This window comes from Marmota marmota, unplaced genomic scaffold (genome assembly GCF_001458135.2).
Source record: "Marmota marmota marmota unplaced genomic scaffold, marMar, whole genome shotgun sequence".
In the NCBI taxonomy this organism is placed as follows: Eukaryota; Metazoa; Chordata; class Mammalia; order Rodentia; family Sciuridae; genus Marmota; species Marmota marmota.
The window spans coordinates 16,966,904-16,987,060 of NW_025999960.1; the positions used below are offsets into that span (position 1 = coordinate 16,966,904).

The 20,157-nt window shown below is 38.0% G+C and overlaps 1 protein-coding gene across 1 annotated transcript in view; it reads right to left on the bottom strand.

Moving 5' to 3' along the window:
• Tfcp2 (transcription factor CP2) overlaps nucleotides 1-16,705 on the bottom strand; it is a 49,793-nt gene extending 33,088 nt beyond the window's left edge. Inside the window, exon 1 of the mRNA XM_015493360.2 lies at nucleotides 15,908-16,705. Within this exon, the coding sequence (XP_015348846.1) occupies nucleotides 15,908-16,029 (122 nt within the window). The 5' untranslated portion in view covers nucleotides 16,030-16,705. The remainder of the gene's footprint in view (nucleotides 1-15,907) is intronic.
• Nucleotides 16,706-20,157: the final 3,452 nt, after the last annotated feature.

Sequence of the window (20,157 nt, forward strand, 5' to 3'; positions counted from 1 at the left end):
AAATTTGGGGGCCAACAGAGGTGAGGCAAAGAACCTCACCCCCCCACACACTGGTGCAAAGGCCTATCCACAAGTATGGCAGTATGCTGGACCAGTAGTCAGTAACAGGTATGATCCAATTGCAGTGGTATCAACCTAAGACAGGAGGCTAACGCTTAGAGGTCAGCTTATCCGATGACGGGTAAGGACCATATGTTGAATTGGACAACCTAACAGGCACGGTCTCTAAGCCACATGGCTTGTTGTTTAATTAAACAGAAGGGGGGAGATGCTGAGAGCCATAGCCAAGTAGGAATGACCCATGGCATTTTTGGTTGAAAGGTGATGCCAGCAAGCCATTGAGATGATAATGATTATGTTAAGATGTGCATTCAATTGGAGATTAGACCCCTGCTGTCCACCTCGCCTTGGCCTGCTACTTTGGAGCTCTCGTGGGACTCCCGGAGAGTTCCCATTGGTTGGGGAAGTGCGGTAGGAGGGAATTCCGGAGGAGGGATTTCCTGTTGGTGTAGTGTGTCCCGAAAAAAGGCCGTGTGCGTGGCATTCGCGGGAGTTTTGGAAATAAAGTTTGTTCCTGCTTGAGTGGCTCGTGATTTTGTGCCCAGCCAGACTGCGGCAAAAGTCAACAAATAAATGACCTAACATTACATCTCAAAGGCCTAGAAAAAAAGAACAAATCAACACAAAAGTAGTAGAAGACAAGAAATAATTAAAATCAGAGCTGAAATCAATGAAAATGAAACAAAAGAAAATTGACAAAATGAAAAGTTAGTTCTTTGAAAAAATAAATAAAATTGAAAACCCTTAACCATGCTAATGAAAAGAAGGAGAGAGAAAAACTCAAATTACTAAAATTCATAATGAAAAAGAAAATATCACAATGAACATTATTGAAATACAGAAGATAATCAGAAACTATTTTGAAAATTTATACTCCAATAAAATAGAAAATATTGAAGACATCGACAAATTTCTAGAGACATATGACCTACTCAGACTGAATCAGGAAGACACACACAATTTAAACTGTTCAATTTCAAACAAGGAACTAGAAGATGCCATCAAAAGCTAATCAACCAAGAAAAGCCCAGGACCAGACAGATTCTCAGCCGAGTTCTATAAGACCTTCCTAAAAGAACTAATACCAATACTCTTCAAAGTACTCCATGAAATAGAAAAGGAGGGAACCCTTCCAAACTCATTCTATGAGGCTAGCATCACTCTGATACCAAAACCAGACAAAGACACAAGGAAAGAAAACTTCAGACCAATATCCCTGATGAACATAGACGCAAAAATTCTCAATAAAATCCTGGAAAATTGCATACAAAAACCTATTAAAAAGTGTACCATGATCAAGTGGGGTTCATTCCAGGGATGCAAGTTTCATTCAACATACAGAAATCAATAAATGTAATACATCACATCAACAGACTTTAAGACAAGAATCATGATTATCTCAATAGATGCTGAAAAAGCATTCAATAAAATACAGCACCTCTTCATGTTCAAAACACTAGAAAAACTAAGAATAGTAGAACCACACCTCAACACTGTAAAAGTTATCTATGCTAAGCCCAAGGCCAACATCATTCTAAATAGAGAAAAATTGGAAGCATTCCCCCTAAAAACTGGAACAAGACAGGGATGCTTTCTTTCACTTCTATTCAACATAGTCCTTGAAATTCTAGCCAGAGCAATCAGACACACAAAGAAATTAAAGAGCTACATGTAGGAAAAGAAGAACTCAAACTATCACTATTTGCCAATGACATGATTCTATATTTTGAAGATCCAAAAAATTCCACCAGAAAACTTCTAGAACTAATAAATGAATTCAGCAAAGTAGAAGGATATAAAATCAATACCCATAAATCAAATGCATTTCTATACATAAGTGATGAATCCACTGAAAGAGAAATTAGGAAAACTACCCCATTCAAAATAACCTCCAAAATATAAAATACTTGCGAATCAATCTAACAAAAGAGGTGAAAGACCTCTACAATGAAAACTACAGAACACTAAAGAAGGAAATTAAAGAATACCTTAGAAGATGGAAAGATCTCCCATGCTCTTGGATAGGCAGAGTTAATACTGTCAAAATCTCAATGACATTCTTCATAGACATCGAAAAAGTAATCATGAAATTCATTTGAAAAATAAGAGACCCAGAATAAGCCAAAGCGATCCTTAGCACAAAAAAAAAAAAAAAAAAAAGTGAAGCAGGAGGCATCACTATACTGGACCTTAAACTATACTACAGAGCAATAGTAAATAAAACAGCATGGTATTGGCTCCAAAATAGACATGTAGAGTAATGGTACAGAATAGAAGACACAAAGATCAACCCACATGAATACAGTTATCTCATACTAGACAAAGGCACCAAAAACATACATTGGAGAAAGGATAGCCTCTTCAACAACTCATACTGGGAAAACCAAAAATTCATATGTAGCAAAATGAAATTAAACCTCATCTCTCACCATGCACAAAACTCAACTCAAGGAATTATATCAGAGACTGGGGATATAGCTTTGTGGTAGAGTGCTCTTGGGCTTAATCCCAATACCACAAAACAAAGAAACAAAAAAAAAGTTTTTCAATAGTAACATGCCTCAGTGTGAGTCTTTTTTCAGTTCATCCTTGTTAGAGTTCAGTAAACCTCATTTATATTCATATCGTTCAACACATTTGGACCAGGCTTTTTTGTTTTGTTTTGTTTTGTTTTGGTACCAGGGATTAAACCCAGGGGCACTCAACCACTTAACCACATCTCCAACCCTTTTTTATATTTTATTTAGAGACTGTGTCTCATTGAGTTGCTTAGTGCCTTGATTTTGCAGAGGCTGGCTTTGAATTTGCGATCCTCCTACCTCAGCCTCCGGAGCCGCTGGGATTACAGTAGTGGCCACCGCATCTGGCAAATTTGGACAGTTTTGGCTACTATTTCCTCAAATATTCTCTTTGCCCATTTTTCTCTCTTTTTTCTAGGTACTCCCTCTGAATGGATCATACTTTTCTGTTTTTCATATGCCTTGTGATTATTTTGTTCAAAATTGGATATTTGAATCTAATAATGTGATAACTCTGGAAGTTAAATTCTTCCCCTTCCTTGGGGTTTGCTATTTTTGTTTTTTGCTCCTGTTTTGATTGCAGAAGGATGTCTCTATATCGAGGATCAGCCTGAAGTGTAAACTTAAGATCTTTTCAGGTCTTTTCTGAGCCTGTGACTTCTCCTGGACACACAAAACAACTTCTTAATTTCTCCCATATATTTGGTTGTATCATGGTCTTCTATGTCTGGCTCTCAATGAGGAAAAAGAGAAAATAAAATGGGATGCAGCTGGGGATATAACTCAATCGTGGATTGCTTGCCTAATATGTGTGAGGTCCTGGGTTCAATCTCCAGAACCACAAAAAGGAAAAAAAAGGGGGGATGGTAAATACAAGAGCATAAGGAAAAATTGGGCTAGGGGTGTAGCTCAGTTGTAGAATACATGTCTAGCGTGTATTAGCAGCCTTGGGTACAATCCCCACCCCTGGGGGGATAAAATACAAAACCGAAAATAATGAAGTGGGTGGAAATAAAGTACCAGTCCTTTAAATTCCCCAGACATTGCTAATGGGGGGCTTGCAAGAGAAGGAGGGAGAAAGACAACAGTAATGGCCACTACCTCTGTGCACTGCGATCAGAAGCAGAAGTCATGACCAGAGCACTAATTCCCTGATACTTGGAAGACAGGGCTCTTTTGGCCTGCCCTTAGTCCTGAAAGCTATGTATAAGCTGTGCAGGAATACATGCACTGCTGAGGGGAGCGGGATGGATAGCTGCTACTGTACTTAGAGCAGAAACACCGAAATTAACGAATTGTTCGGTAAACAGTGGTTAATTCTATTGACAGTTACAAGACTTCAAATAGTTGCATAATACAGATTCTCCCAAGGCAAATACTGTCTAGGTGGGGAGACAGATTTCTGGTGTTTCCTATTTACCATCTTCCCAAATTTCTTTCTGAAATCATAATATTTATTATTATCATTATTAATAATAATATTTTGGTACTGGAGATTGAACCAAAATCTTGCACATGCTAAGCACGTGCACTACCACTGAGCAACATCCCCATCCTCAAAATTATTTTTTTATTTATTTTTATTTATTTTTTTATTATTTCTAGACATTTTTTAAAGTTTTCTTAATGATGTTTTTATTTTTTTTATACCATTCATTTATTTTTTATGTGATGCTGAGGATTGAACCCAGGGCCCCGTGCATGCTAGGCGAGCGCTCTACCGCTGAGCCACAATCCCAGCCCCGTCAAAATTATTTTTTAAATGAACAAAATGTACAGGCATTTACAAAAGTTTCTGTTTAAGAGATAAAATAGGATTGGTGGGGAGTGTGTGTGTATGCTGAGTTGAAAGCAGGGATCAACTAGTTAAAAGACACTAAAAATTAGTTGCAGAGATCATAGAAGATGATGGAGTAAAAATTTGTCCTATAACCAAAACAACTACTGAGATGACAAGAACTGCTTGAAACAATTATTTAGATCTAAACACACATCTGCAGCATCTAAGAAAATGCCTGATAAAGAAAAAGGCTGCTGGCTGGGGTTATGGCTCAGTGGTAGAGCGCTTGCCTAGCACATGAGGCACTGGTTCAATTCTCAGCACCACATATAAATAAATAAAATAAAGGTCCTTCAACAACTGAAAAAAGAAAAGAAAAAGGCTACTAAGTTTTAGTGAATTTCAGCATTTGGCATAACTTCTCTCATCTTCCAGCTCCTAGCCCCATGGCAGGGAGCTCTAAGGAAAGTGGTCCAAGTTCCTGCTGCAGCTTGCTGGTGGTTCTTGGGTGGACAACAGAGGTCTTCTCCTCCAAAATCAAGATTATATGTTTTGGGGCTTTTTGTTTGATTTTTAAATGAAGACTGAACAAAGGTTATGTGTTTTGATTGCTTCTTTTGACTGCTGAGAAGCTGCAGCTAGACATAGTAGCACATGCCTGTAGTAACCCCAGTGACTCAGGAAGCCGAAGCTGGAGGATCCCAAGTCAGCATAGACAATTTAGTGAAACTTTGTTTCAAAATAAAAAGTAAAAAAGGGCTGAGGATGTAGTTCAGTGTTAGAGCACCCCTGGACTCAATCCCCTGTTCTGCAAAAATATGAAAGAATTAATACCAATTCTACTCAATCCCCTGTACTGCAAAAACATGAAAGAATTAATACCAATTCTACTTCCATAAAACAGAAAAGAGGCCGACCATGGTGATTCACATCTGTAATTCTAGTGAATGAGGAGGCTGAAGCAGGAGGATTGTAAGTTTGAAGTCGGCTTCAGCAATTTGGTGAGACCCTGTATCAAAATAAAAATTTCAAAAAAGGGCTAGGGGTATAACTCAGTGGTAGAGACTGACAAGCCACAAAAACAAAATACAAAAACAGAAGAGAGGAAAAACTTTCTAATATTCTATGAGGCCAGCATTAGCCTAATATACCAAAAGCACGAGCAACAGAAGAAAAATTAGATAAAATAGACTTCATAAAAACTAAACACTTTTGGCTGGTGCTCATCTATAATCCCAGGTACTTGGGAGGTAGAGGCAGGAGGATCATTAGTTTAAGGTGAGTATGGCAATTTAGTAAGACTCTGTTTCAAAATATACAAAGGCTAGGGTAGGGCTGGGGAGGTAGCTCAGTGGTAGAGCATTTGCCTACTGTACATGAGCCCCTGGATTCACTCCAAACCACTCCCCGCCCAAACCAAAAACTAAACACTTTTTCATCAAATGACATTTCCAAGAATGTGCAAGACAACCTAAAGGAAGGAAGAAAATAATAGCAAATCATACATCTGATAAGGGTCTAATAGCCAGAATGCATAAGAACTCTAACAACTCACCAGCATAAGCACAACCCAGACTGAAGCATAATTCAGTGGTAGAGCATATGTTTACCATGCACAAAGCCCTAGATTTGATCCCCAGCACCAGAAGGAGAAAAAAAAAAAAGACTGATAACTCCATTAAAAACTGGGCAAAGGACTTGAACAGATTCTTTTCCACATGATATATACAAATGTTTAACAGGCACATGAAAAGATATTCAACATCATTGGTCATTAAGAAAATGCAAATCAAAGCTGTGCCCAGTGGCCCAGTCTAGTAATTCCAACTATTCAGAAGGGTGAGGCAGGAGGATTACAAATTCAATGCCTGCCTGGGCAACTTATTTTGAGACCCTGTCTCAAAAGAAAATAAAAAGGGCTGGTGATAAGAGTGCTTACCTGGCATGCATGAGCACCTGGGTTCAATCTCCAGCACCACAAAAAATAAGAATTATTATTTGTGTGTGTATGTGTGTGTGTGGTGGGGGGGGTGCTGGGGATTGAACCCAGGGCCTTGTGCATGTGAAGCAAGTACTCTACCAACTGAGCTATATCCCTACCGCAAGAATTATTTTTTAAAAATGCAAATCAAGGGCTGAGTGGGTTGTGGCTCAGTGGTAGAGCGGTTGCCTAGCACTCGAGAGGCACTGGGTTCAATCCTCAGCACCACATAAAAATAAAGTTATTGTGTTCACCTACAACTAAAAAAATATATATTAAAAAAATGCAAATCAAAACCACAATAAGAGGACTGGGGTTGTGGCTCAGTGGTAGAGCGCTCGCCTAGCATGTGCAAGGCCCTGGGTTCAATCCTCAGCACCACATACAAATAAATAAATAAAGGTATTGATAGCTACAACTAAAAAATATTTTTAAAAAATAAGATACTACTTAACACTGCTTAAGATAGTTTTAATAAAAATTTTAGTGAAAAATAATAAGTGTTGATAAAGATGTGAAGAAATAAAAATCCTAAAGAACATTGCACATTATGTAAAATGGTTCAGCTTCTATATAAAACATTTGAGTGATTTTTCAAAAAGTTAAACACAGGCCAGGCGCCAGTAGCACATGCCTGTAATACCAGCAACTCAGGAGGCTAAAACAGGAGGACTGAAGTTCAAAGCCAGCCTCAGCAACTTAAAAAGCCCTAAGCAACTTAGTGAGACTCTGTTTCAAACTAAAAAATAAAAAAGGGGCTGGGGAGGGCTGGGGCTGTGGCTCAGTGGAAAGCGCTTGCCTAGCATGTGTGAGGCACTGGGTTTGATTCTCAGCACCACATATAAACAAATAAATAAATAATGGTCCATCAATAACTAATAAAAATTTTTTTAAACAGTGGGAGCTGGGAAGTTTGCTCAATGGTAAATGCTCCTGGGTTCAACCCCCGATACAAAAAAAAAAGAAAGTTAAACATAAAATTACCATATGATCCAGTATTTCCAATTCTAGATATATACCCAAGAGAAATGAAAACATAACTCCAGACAGAAACTTGTGTATAAACATTTACAATTATTTTGTGGTCTTCTCTTTCATAAACATGTTTTAATTTGGATTGGGAATACCCTCATGTGTTAAAGGCTTAGTCCCCAGTTTGGCACTATTGGGAGTAAGAGGTGGGACTTAGTGGAAGGTCACTGGAAGCATGCCTTTAAAGGGGATAGTGGGTCCCCAGTCCCTTCCTCTCTCTCTCTTTCATGGCAAAATAAGCCTGGCCTTGATGTGTTGCCTCACCTTGGGCCCGAAAGCAATGGGGCCATTTGATCATGGACCAAAACTTTCAAAACTGTAAGCCAAAATCAATCACCTCAGGCTATTTGTTACAGTGACTACCATAAAACATAAGGCCATATCATCATTATTCATAATCATCAAAAGGTAGAAACAACTCTAATGTCTATCAATAGATGCACAGATATGGAAATTGTGTTATACCCAAATAATGGTATATCATTCTGCAATGAAAAGGAATGAAATACTGAAGTAGTGACAACACTACAACATGGATGAATCCTGAAAACATTATGCTAAGTCAAAGAAGCCAGACACAAAAGGTAACATACCATATGATTCTATTTATATGAAATATCCAAAATAGTAAATCCATGGAAATAGAACAAAGACTGGTGGTTACCAGGGGAACAGGGGAGAGGAGATGCAGAGCAACTGCTTAAAGGGCATAAAGTTTGCTTTTATGGTGATAAAAATGTTTTAGAACTAAATCAAGGTGGTGATTGCACAACATTTTCATCATACTAAATAGCACTGACTTGTTCATTTAGTTTGGTTAATTTTCTGTTACTTTAATTTCACCTGAACTTTAAAAAAAGGAAAAAATTTTTAAACACAAAATTTAATCTCTTAAGACTCTTTTACAACAGCTCTACTGACATACAATTCACATACCATAGAACTCACTCATTCAAAGTATACAATTCAAGCTGCGTATAGTGTGCACACCTGTAATCCCAATGATCTGAGAGGCTGAGGCAGTACTGCAAGTTCAACGTCAGTCTCAGCAATTTAGTGAGACCCTGTTTCCAAATTAAAAATAAAAAGGGCTAGAGACGTAGCTTTATGGTACAGTACCCCTCAGTTTACTCCCTAGTCCCACATCAAAAAAATAAGTATTAAACAGCCAATTATGGTGGTGCATGCCTGTAATCCCAGCAGCTCAGGAGGCTGAGGCAGTAGGATCAAACCTGAACCTCTGGATGAATCCTGAAAACATTATGCTAAGTCAAAGAAAAAACTTCAGGAATTTAGCAAGGCTGTAAGCAAACTAGTGAGACCCTGTTGTCAAAATAACCTAGTGAGACCCTGTTGTCAAAATAAAAAATAAAAAGGCCTGGGGATGTGGCTTAATGGCAAAGCGCCCCTGGGTTCAGTCCCTGGTACCAAAAAACAAATGAATAAAATTAACAATAATAATAATAAAGAAAGAAATTATTTGGGCAAGATGGCTTATGCCTGTAATCCCAGATACTCTAGACACTGAAACAGGAGGATCACAAAAATGAGACCAGCCTCAGCAACTTAAGATCCTGCCTCAAAAAATAAAAAGGGCTGGGGTTGTAGTTTGGTGGTACAGCACCCCTGGGTTCAGTCCACAATACAAAAAATAATAATAATAATAAATTAAATTAAAATAAAGTATATAATTCAATTGTCTTTAATGTAGTCATAGAGTTGTACAATCTATTTTTATTTATTTATTTACTTATTTATTTACTTATTTATTTACTTATTTATTTACTTACTTATTTACTTACTTACTTACTTATTTATTTACTTACTTACTTACTTATTTATTTATTTATTCATTCATTCATTCATTCATTCATTCATTCATTCATTCATTCATTCATTTATTTATTGGTACTGAGGATTGAACCCAGAGGTGCTTAACTACTGAGTCACATCCCCAGTCCATTTAATTTTTTTTATTTAAAGACAGGGTCTTGCTGAGTTGCTTAGGGCTTCGATAAGTTGCTTAGGGCTTCGATGCAGAGGCTGGCTTTGAACTCACGATCCTCCTGCCTCAGCTCCCAAGATGCTGGGATTACAGATGTGTGCCACTGTGCTCAATGAGTTGTGCAATCTTCACCACTAATTTTAGAATAATTTTTATCACACCCCTAAGAAATTTCACATCAATCAGCAATCATTCCCAATTCCCTTCTCCCCTGCAGTTCTAGTCAACCACTAATCTACTTTCTTTCTAAACAGATTTTCCTATTCTTGACATGTCACAGAAATGAAAGAATATGTTATATGGTTTTTTGTAACTGGCTCCTTTCACTCAACATGTTCTCAAAGAATCTCCTTTAGTTTTATTATAAAGTTTTTCACCATGCATAAAAATGTAAGGAAAAGGTAAGAAAAATATAAAAGGACCACTTACAAAAAAAACATTAGAAATACAATAGCAGATCAACTAGAAAAAGCAATCACAAAATTCAAAATTCATTCAATAAAAGATCAAGAATCAAAAACAGAAATCTCAGATACAAAGCAATAAATCTGAAGAACCCACTATAAGATACAGCAGAAAATAAGCAAACTAGAGTAAAACAAATACATTAAGGAATATATTTTATATAATAAATTGCTTGCCACGCCAAGCATGGATATACATGCCTATAAACCCAGTGATCCCAGAGCTGAGGCAGGAGGATCACAGGTTTGAGGCCAGCCTCAGCAACTTAACAAGACCCTCAGCAATTTAGCAAGATTCTCATCTCAAAATGAAAAATAAAAAGGGCTGGAGCCAGGTGCACTTGCCCACAGGAGGATCGAGAGTTCAAAGACAGCAAAAGCAAAAGTGAGGTGCTAAGCAACTCAGTGAGACCCTGTCTCTAAATAAAATCCAAAAAAGGCTGGGGATGTGGCTCAGTGGTAAAGTGCCCTTGAGTTCAATCCCCAATACAAAATAGATAAATAAATATTTTAAAATGTCCTCTTTCACCACTTCTACTCAACATCACCCTTCAAATTTTAGGAAGAGCAATTAGACAGGAGAACAAAATTAAAGGGATATGAATAAGAAAAGAAGAACTCAAACTATCACTATTTGCTAGTGACATGATTCTGTATTTAGAAGATCCAAAAAATTCCATCAGAAAACTTTTTTAAATTTTATTAATTAATAAATGAATTAAGTAAACTAGCAGGATATAAAATCAACATGAATGAATCAAATTCATTCCTATATCAGTGATGAATCTACTGAGAGAGAAATTAGAAAAACTACTCCATTCACAATAACCTCAAAAAAAAAAAAAAAACCTTGGGAATCAATCTAATAAAAGAGGTGAAAGACCTCTACGATGAAAACTACAGAACACTAAAGAAAGAAATTGAAGAAAACTGCAGAAGATGGAAACACCACCCATGCTCCTAAATTGGCAGAATTAATATTGTCAAAACAGCCATACTACCAAAAACTGATTTAATGCAATTCCTATTAAAATCCCAATGACATTCTTCATAGAACTAGAAAAAGCAATCACAAAATTCATTTAGAAAAATAAGAGGCCCAGGGGCTGGGGCTGAGGCTCAGTGGCAGAACGCTTGCCTAGTACACTGGGTTTGATCCTCGGCACCACATAAAAATGAATATATAAAAATAAAAGGTATTGAGCTGGGGTTGTGGCTCAGCAGTAGAGCACTCGTCTAGCACGTGCAAGACCCTGAGTTCAATCTTCAGCACCACATAAAAATAAATAAATAAAATAAAGGTATTGTGTCCAACTACAACTAAAAAAATAAAAATATTTTAAAATAAATAAATAAATGAAAGGTATTGTGTACATTATAAAAAAATTAAACAATAAAATGCCAATTTCATGTTAATTACTAAATGTAGTTATTGAAAAAAAAAAGAAGAGACCCAGAATAGCCAAAGCAATCCTTAACAAGAAGAGTGAAGCAGGAATCATCACAATACCAGACCTTAAACTATACTACAGAGCCATAGTAACAAAAATGGCATGGTATTGGCACCAAAATAGATGTGAAAACCAATGGTACGGAATAGAAGACACAGAGACAAACCCACATAAATACAGTTATCTCATACTAGACAAAAACGCCAAAAACATTCACTGGAGAAAAGATGATCTATTCAACAAATGGTGCTGGAAAAATTGGAAATCCATATATAACAAAATGAAATTAAACCCCTATCTCTCACCATGAACAAAACTCAATTCAAAGTGGATCAAAAACTTGGACACCAGAACAGAGACCCTGCGCCTAATAGAAGAAAAAGTAGGCCTAAATCTTCATCACATCAGCTTAGGATCTGACTTATTAACAAAACTCCTAAAGCACAAGAAGTAAAATCAAGAATCAATAAATGGGATGGATTCAAACTAAAAAGCTTTCTCTCAGCAAAGGAAACAATAATGTTAAGAGAGAGCCAACAGAATGGGAGAAAATCTTTACCATACATACCTCAGACAGAGCATTAATCTCCAGGATACATACAGAATTCAAAAAAAACAACACCACACCAAACAAAACAAAACAAACAAACAAAAAACCCCAAATAACCCAATCAATAAATGGGCTAAGGAACTGAACATTTATTTCACAGAAAAATACAATCAATCAACAAGTATATGAAAAAAATGTTCAACATCTCTGCAGTTAGAGAAATGCAAACCAAAACTACTCTAAGATTTCATCTCACTCCAGTTAGCATGGCAATTATCACAAATATAAGCAACAATAAATGTTGGCAAGGATGGGGGGAAACGGTACATTCATACATTGCTGGTGGGACCGCAAATTGGTGCAACCATTATGGAAAGCGATATGGAAATTTCTCAGAAAACTTGGAATGGAACCACCATTTGACCCAGCTATCCCACTCCTCAGTATATACCCAAAGGACTTAAAATCAGCATACTACAGTGACGCAGCCACATCAATGTTATAACAGCTCAACTCACAATTAGCTAAACTATGGAACCAACCTAGGTGTCCTTCAACAGATGAATGGATAAAGAAAATGTAGTATATATACACAATGGAACAGAACTCAGCCTTAAAGAAGAATGAAATAATGGCATGTACCAGTAAATGAACAGAACTGGAGAATATGGTGCTAAGTGAAATAAGCCAATCCCCAAAACCAAAGGCTAATTGTTGTCTCTGATACGTGGATGCTAATTCACAATAAAGGGGAGTGGGGCTAGGGAAGAACAGAGTTACTTTGGATTAGGCAGAAGGGAATGAAGGGAAGGGAGGGGGCATGGGGGTAGGAAAGATAACAAAATGAATCTGAAGCCAGACCACGGGGTGCCATGGCATACACCTGTAATCCCAGCAGCTTGGGAGGCTGAGGCAGGAGGATCACAAGTTCAAAGCCAGTAATGTTTTGAACAACTAATAATAAAAAAAAAAATAAAAATAAAAAACAAGTTCAAAGCCAGCCTCAGCAAAAGCGAGGCACTAAGTAACTCAGTGAGGCTCTATCTCTAAAATTCAAAAAAGTGCTGGGGATGTGGCTCAATAGTTGAGTGCCCTGTAGTTCAATCCCTAGTACCCCCCCACCAAAAAAAAAAAAAGAATCTGACATTGATTCTACATCATGTACAACCAGAAGAATGAGAAGTTATACTCCATTTATGTATATGTGTTAAAGTGCATTCTACTGTCATGTAACTAAAACAAAAAAAATTCCTTGTCAAAGAGAACATTTTCTTTAATAAGGTTCAGAAAGACTTTATTATAATAAGAACAACAGATAACTTATGAATACTAAAATTTGAGAATCAATATCTAACAAATATCTAACTGAATACACGTAAGAGTCAAGAGAATAATGACAAGTACATAATACATGAAAAAGAAAAAGGTGAGTAAAGCAAAGAATAAATTACTTAAAACTCTGGTATGCTGTACTCTTAAGAAAAATAAAGTGATGTTTGAAAATAGTTTGGAAGGCAGTTGATGTTGGAAAAAAGTTCTTAATATGTAATTGTGCAAATCATCCTACTAACTGTGAAGACCACACATAGGATGATTTGGAAAGCACTCTTAAATGTAAGGTCACGAGCTGGGGTTATAGCTCAGTGGTAGAGCACTTGCCTAGCATGTGTGAGGGACTGAATATAAATAAATAAAAATATATGTAGGCTTTTTTAACTGAACAGATACTTCTCAGAAGATGATATACAAATTATTCAACAAATATATGAAAAAATGTTCAACATCTCTAGCAATTAGAGAAAGGCAAATCAAAAGTACTCTAAGATTTCATCTCACTCCAGTCAGAATGGCAGCTATTAAGAATACAAACAACAATAAGTGTTGGTGAGGATGTGGGGGAAAAGGCACACTCATACACTGCTGGTGGGACTGCAAATTGGTGCAGCCAATAAGGAAAACAGTATGGAGATTCCTTGGAAAACCAGGAATGAAACCACCATTTGACCCAGCTATCCCACTCCTCGGTTTACACCCAAAGGACTTAAAAACAGCATACTACAGGGACACAGCCACATAAATGTTTATAGCAGCACAATTCACAATGAAACCAACCTAGATGTCCTTCAGTAGACATAAAGAAATTGTGGTATATATACACAATGGAATATTACTTAGCATATTTTTTTAAATATTTTTTTAGTTGTTGATTTTATTTATTTATTTATTTTTATGTGGTGCTAAGGATTGAACCCAGTGCCTCACACATGCCAGGCAAGCACTCTACCACTGAGCCACAACCCCAGCCCAATTACTCAGCATTAAAAGAGAATAAAATCATGGCATTTGCAGGTAAATGGATGGAGATAGAGAATAAATATAATGCTAAGTGAAATAAGCCAATTCCAAAATACCAAATACCGAATGTTTTCTCTGATACAAGAATGCTGATTCATAAATAGGATGGTGGGGGGAAGCATGGGAGGAATAGACCAACTTTAGATAAGGCAAAGGGGAGGGAATGAAAGGAAGGGGGTATCAGGGTAGGAAAAATGGTGGAATGAGATGGACATCATTCCCCTAAGTACATGTATGAAGACACTAATGGTGTGACTCTACTTGTGGTTCAATCAGAGACATGAAAAATTGTGCTCTATATGTGTAATATGAACTGAATCACATTCTGATATCTTATATAACAAGTTAGATAAATAAATAAGTTAATAAAAATCAACTAAAAATATTTTTAAAAATAAGGTCACATGTCATGCACAGCATGTAGTAGTAGTACACACAGTACAGTTATATTTAATTATATCCATTCTAAACTTTGGTAATCGAAACATAATTAACCTTTCTGCTGTGGTAACCTTTATATAAACAGCAATAACTGTCAAATATTATATCTATACTGATGTGCAAATTCAGGGCACTTGCTGTCAGACCAAGTTAATTTCTATTTTTGTAATCAAAATCACCTAAACCAGGACAGGCTAAAGTTAAAACTAAAGATAACTTTTTCAAGACTAATAGCATTGTATAACAAAACTTAAATCCCTGAAAAATCACTAACATATTCATATAAAGACAGACTATTATTTTGTGAGCAAAGATTCCTGAAGATGGTGAAATATTAAGTTCTAACTCATAATTTACTTCAGTTGTGGAATGTCACTTTGAACTAGCAGAGATAAAGAAAGGAACTTTACATAACTCTCAAAGGATCTCACTACCAGAATAAAACATTTGTCCATCTTACCTATAAAAAGCAACTTTTCCCTCTAAACTCATAAAACCAATGAAATGTTCAGTTCTAAAGTATCAAATAATGCTCTAGAAAATCCAATTATATTCCATATAACTCTAAGATACAGCTATTTCAGCATTTCCACACGATTCTTTTCACACTTATAAAGAAACCATATGGGGAAATGTAGTAGCCAATGCATGAGAACAGGTTACATAGGAAGCAACCCCTGCTATCAAAGGCTTTGAATCTATTATTAACAATTAGTTTGATACATGCAGGTCCAGAACCATCCATAAGTTCTTTTTGCAACTTTTTCATTTCGCAGCTTGTTTTGAAAGACAGAAACCCTCAAAGTAAAGAAAGTCGTTTGAGGAGGTTAGTGATAGATTACAGCTATTTTCCAACAAGCAGTCAATCAAAATTCATCATTAAACCCCAGCTCCCAAATCCCTAACTCCTTAGCCATCCCTCACAGGCTCACCGTAACCCTTATTTCACACAAATCCAGACCTATCCATATATACATATATACCATTGGTCGCCAAGTCTCCCACATTGGCACAACGACCTCTCAACGCGCATTTAATAGCTAATCAGGGGTCATTCTTCCTTCTCCTACTGCCTATGCAGACTTCATACTGCCTACGATCTCTTCTTCCATTTCTTCCACAACAATCACAACTCAAAACAATTTTTTAAAAAGTCCCTTTTCCCCAACGGCAGACAGCTTTTTAAACTCTATGGCCCAGCCCCGCCTTTCTTACTCCCTATCCTGCCTTTGTTATTCAAAAGGTAGGGTCCAGGAAAATCTCACTCACCTCATGCTATAGGCACCAGCACCCAGTTCCTGACCGATCCCGGACAGGCTAGCATCAAAGTCCTGCACCAGCCCGGATTCAATCACTTCATCGGCCAGAGGCAGCTTCAGAGCCCAAGCCATCCTGGCTCCTTCCGTGCCCCAGGTGACACCGCTTCTTTTACAAATGCGCGGAGCGTAACTCTACCCCACAGGGGTTAAGACAGTAGAAAACTCCAAAATCACACACACTGCCCACCATCCACCCCCAAGCGTGAGCAGCAGTGGCTGCACAACTAATCTCCCGTACCCTTAGCTACTCGCTCTTGGCCACCGCGGCTTCCAAAATCCCTCCCGCCCCGTTCTCAGAAGTGTAAGGCTCCCTTTGCTCAACTATTTCAGACTTCCCATAGACAGCCCTGGACTCCTGCACTCCCACTCCTTGGACTAGCCTCTGGAGCTCGCTGGCGGTCGCTCACTGCCTTCCACACAGACCAGTAGCAGCGACTGGCAACATGCACCACGCTCTTACGCCGCTTCTGCACCTTTTCCCCCGCCCCCTTCTGCTGGAAACCCCCTCCCTCCCTCCGGGGACCCGCTCTCTTTCCCCTCCAGGCCTCGCTTCCGGTCAGTACCAAGATCACTTCCGGTCAACCTTTCTCAACCCCACGGCTCTTAGAATCAAATCCAGGTTTCTGCTGAACCTACTCCCCGCCCTCTGCAGCCCGCTATGGCCTGGAAACATGGAAGAAGAAAGTCCAGCACAGGCTTGAAACCCAGACTCGCCAGGCCCCTCCACCACCCGCCGCCCCAGCGCCAACCAATCATGGCACCCTCTTCCTCCGCCAGCCCGGCGAGCATGACGTCACCCTGCCACTCGCCAATGAAGAAGACACCTCGTTGGCCTCGCAGCGATGATAGGCTATCTGCACTCCCCCCGCCCCGCCCCGGGAGATGGGTTGGGCGGTCTCTGAAAGGACTTGGCTTGAGTTGAGTGTCTGGATTTAAGACGTGTATGGGGATGGTGGAGTTCTGATGTCTTCTGCCTACCAAATTGCGCCTAAGTCTTAGCGGAAGCCCTCCTTCTAGCCTTTTCTAAACCGTCTCCAACTCCCAGCGAGACTCTGTTTCTCAAAAGTTCCCTGTGTGCGCGCGTTTGCTTCTATTTATCCTCCCAGTTCTTTAAACTCTCCTCTCTGCGGAGTCCAAGACCCTCTTAAACTGCATTTCCCTTGATACGCATCACATCTTCCGCCTTCTTCCTGATGCATTTGAACTGTACGAAATGGGCAAAAGTATTGTTTTTTAAAAGGTTGTGGTGGAGAAATGTTAGGATTTAAAAGATTTGAAGATAAATTTTGGGCTGGTGTCTTCTCTTACTAGTTTAATGTCTTCCGAATAGTCAATCTATGGAGGAGATTTAGCTTCCTGGATTGTAAATAAAGGTAACCATGCCTTCTCCCTCTTTCTCTTTTGAGGATCAAGGAACAACAATGGTCACTTTTTATTAAGCATCATCTATATGCTAGGAACATTATTACATTATTGGTAGTCCTCAAGACAAATCTTGTAATTAGAATTATATATATATGTATGTATTTATGTTTCTAATTATATATAATTATATTTATGAATATATAATATATATATGTATAATTTTTTTGGTACTGGGGATTGAACCCAGGGGCACTTGACCACTGAGCCATATCACCAGACCAGCTCTTCTTATTTTGAGACGTGATATGGTTAAGTTGCTTAGGGCCTCACTAAATTGCTGAGGCTGGCTTTGAACTTGAGATCCTCCTGCCTCAGCCTCCCAGATCACTACGATTACAGGTATGTGCCATAGCTCCTGATTTCTAAAGGTAAATATTATATTTACCTTTAGATTTCACCAATAATGAGAATAGTTAAAGGGTTTAAATTGGCCACATCTAAATTAGAATGCTAATTTGAGATCCAGTTCTAAAGACTGGCATTTCCCCCCCCCCCATATGTAAAGGTATTAGTTCATTGTTGTATTCTGTTACTTTTTTAAACAATCATTTTAATTATAATATTTTTATATATCCGCCTCTCCCACTAGAAGTGATCTTAAGAATAGAGAATAGGTTTTTTTCAGACTTGTACTCTAAATATCTCCTACTATAGTTCCTGCATCGAATAGGACTTTTTTTTGGCAGGGGAGAGGGGGCTTGCTATGGATCAAACCCTGGCCTCATGCATGCTAAGCACATGCTCTAATCACTGAGCTACACCCCCATCCCCTCCAAAGGACTTTTTAAAAATACTTAGACACTAGTATGGCAATATGTAAATCAATGGATGTGTAACTGATGTGATTCTGCAATCTGTATACGGGGTAAAAATGGGAGTTCATAACCCACTTGAATCAAAGTGTGAAATATGATATATCAAGAACTATGTAATGTTTTGAACAACCAACAATAAAAAATTTAAAAAAATAAAAATAAAAATAAATAAAAATATTTATTGACTTAAAAAAGGAATTGAGACTTAAGAGAAGGGAAAGAGGTTGACATGAAGGTGATGATATGCCCCTGGTTTCAGCCATAGGTTTCTCTCTAGGAGCTCTAGGCTTAAACACATCTTCGTACTTTGATAAGCCCCAAGATCCAAGTCTTATTTCATTCATGGACCATCCAATATCTCTTTAATTCACTTTCCTTTCCTTGAGCCAATTTAATCCCAAAATATGTATCTGTAGGTAAAGGAATGAATGGGTCCTCATCTCAGAGACCAGAAGAGGGAGATCACATGGAGACCTGAAGATTCAAAATTTCTTGAATCCAGAATTGTAATCCAGAGTAGAGTAAAATACTTATTAGATAGAATCATCCTTTGTTTGAACAAGAGCTCTACTACTAGCTGCATAATCTTGGGCAAATAACTTTATATCTCTGAGCCTCGGTATTTTAATCTAAAAATTAGTAATAATTATACCTCTTCCTAAAATTGTTGTAAGGATTAAATGAGGTACCAAAGTAGCCCCCCAAAAGTAATGATTCAATTAATATTAGCTCCTGTCTTTCACCAGTCCATTTCTGCTTTTCTGTTAAGATTGGGTTAATATTATCCTATTTGAATTACATTAATTTACATTGCATGATATGTTAAGGTTTTAGTAGCATTTTCATATACATTATCTCAATCTCTTTTAAATATTTACTTTTTAGTTGTAGTTGGACACCATACCTTTATTTTATTTATTTTTATGTGGTGCTGAGTATCAAACCCAGGGCCTTGCATGTGCTAGGTGAGCACTCTACCGCTGAGCCCACAACCCCAACCCCCCCAAGACTAAATTCTGAACCAACATAAAGATTTTTGCAAAGGCCCACCTTTCCATTTATTAATTCCAAAATAAACAGAAGTGAAACAAGAGGCAATTCCTTAGCCCTGGCCCATCCCAGATGGAATGCGGATCAGCCTGAGACACATACCCTTGATCCCAGTTCCCCCTCAGAAAAGACCTTACAGACTATTTACCCTTGGAATTATAACTGGAGAAATGACTTTTCCTTTCCTTTCCCTTCCTCACTAAATTAGGAGTGGAATCGGAATTCTAGGATTGGAAACAGGCAGCAACCCCTAAAAATTCAGCAACATCTATCAATAGATCAGATTTTGTACCCATAAATTCATCCTACAATGAAAAAATCATAGCTCCGATTAAACATAATAAATGAAACTAATTAACCAGAGCACCTGTGGTACAGAGCTCGGAATTCAGTATTTTGGTCGTTGGATGAAGTTAGTCTCATTGTGAAGGGTTCATTTACCTAGATTAAGTCCTGGAACTTAACATTATTTAGATGAGACACAGCAGGGTCTACCCTGGTGGGTGGAAACTCTACTGCAAAGATCAGGAAGACAGCAACCCCCAGGTCCCACCTACCTCTCAGAGTCTATATAGGACAAGGTTAAACACAAAACTTTAAAGACAGCCCACCTGGATTCAAATCCTGTCTCCGCTGCTCATAATGCAACCTTGAGCAGATTTCTCATTTTCCCTGAATCTAAAACCCTATCTGTAAAATCAATATGAGAGTCTTACTTTGTAGAATTATTGTAAGAATTGACTGAGATAATGAATGTTAAGTGCTTAGAACAGTGCCTAGCATGTAGTAATGGGTAAAATTTAGCCATTATTATGGTTGACAAAAAGAGAATACTCCAGCACTTATCTACCTCTTGAGAGAAATCAGGCTGGAGGACTCAGGCTCCTTTCCCTACTGTGATTCCATCCCG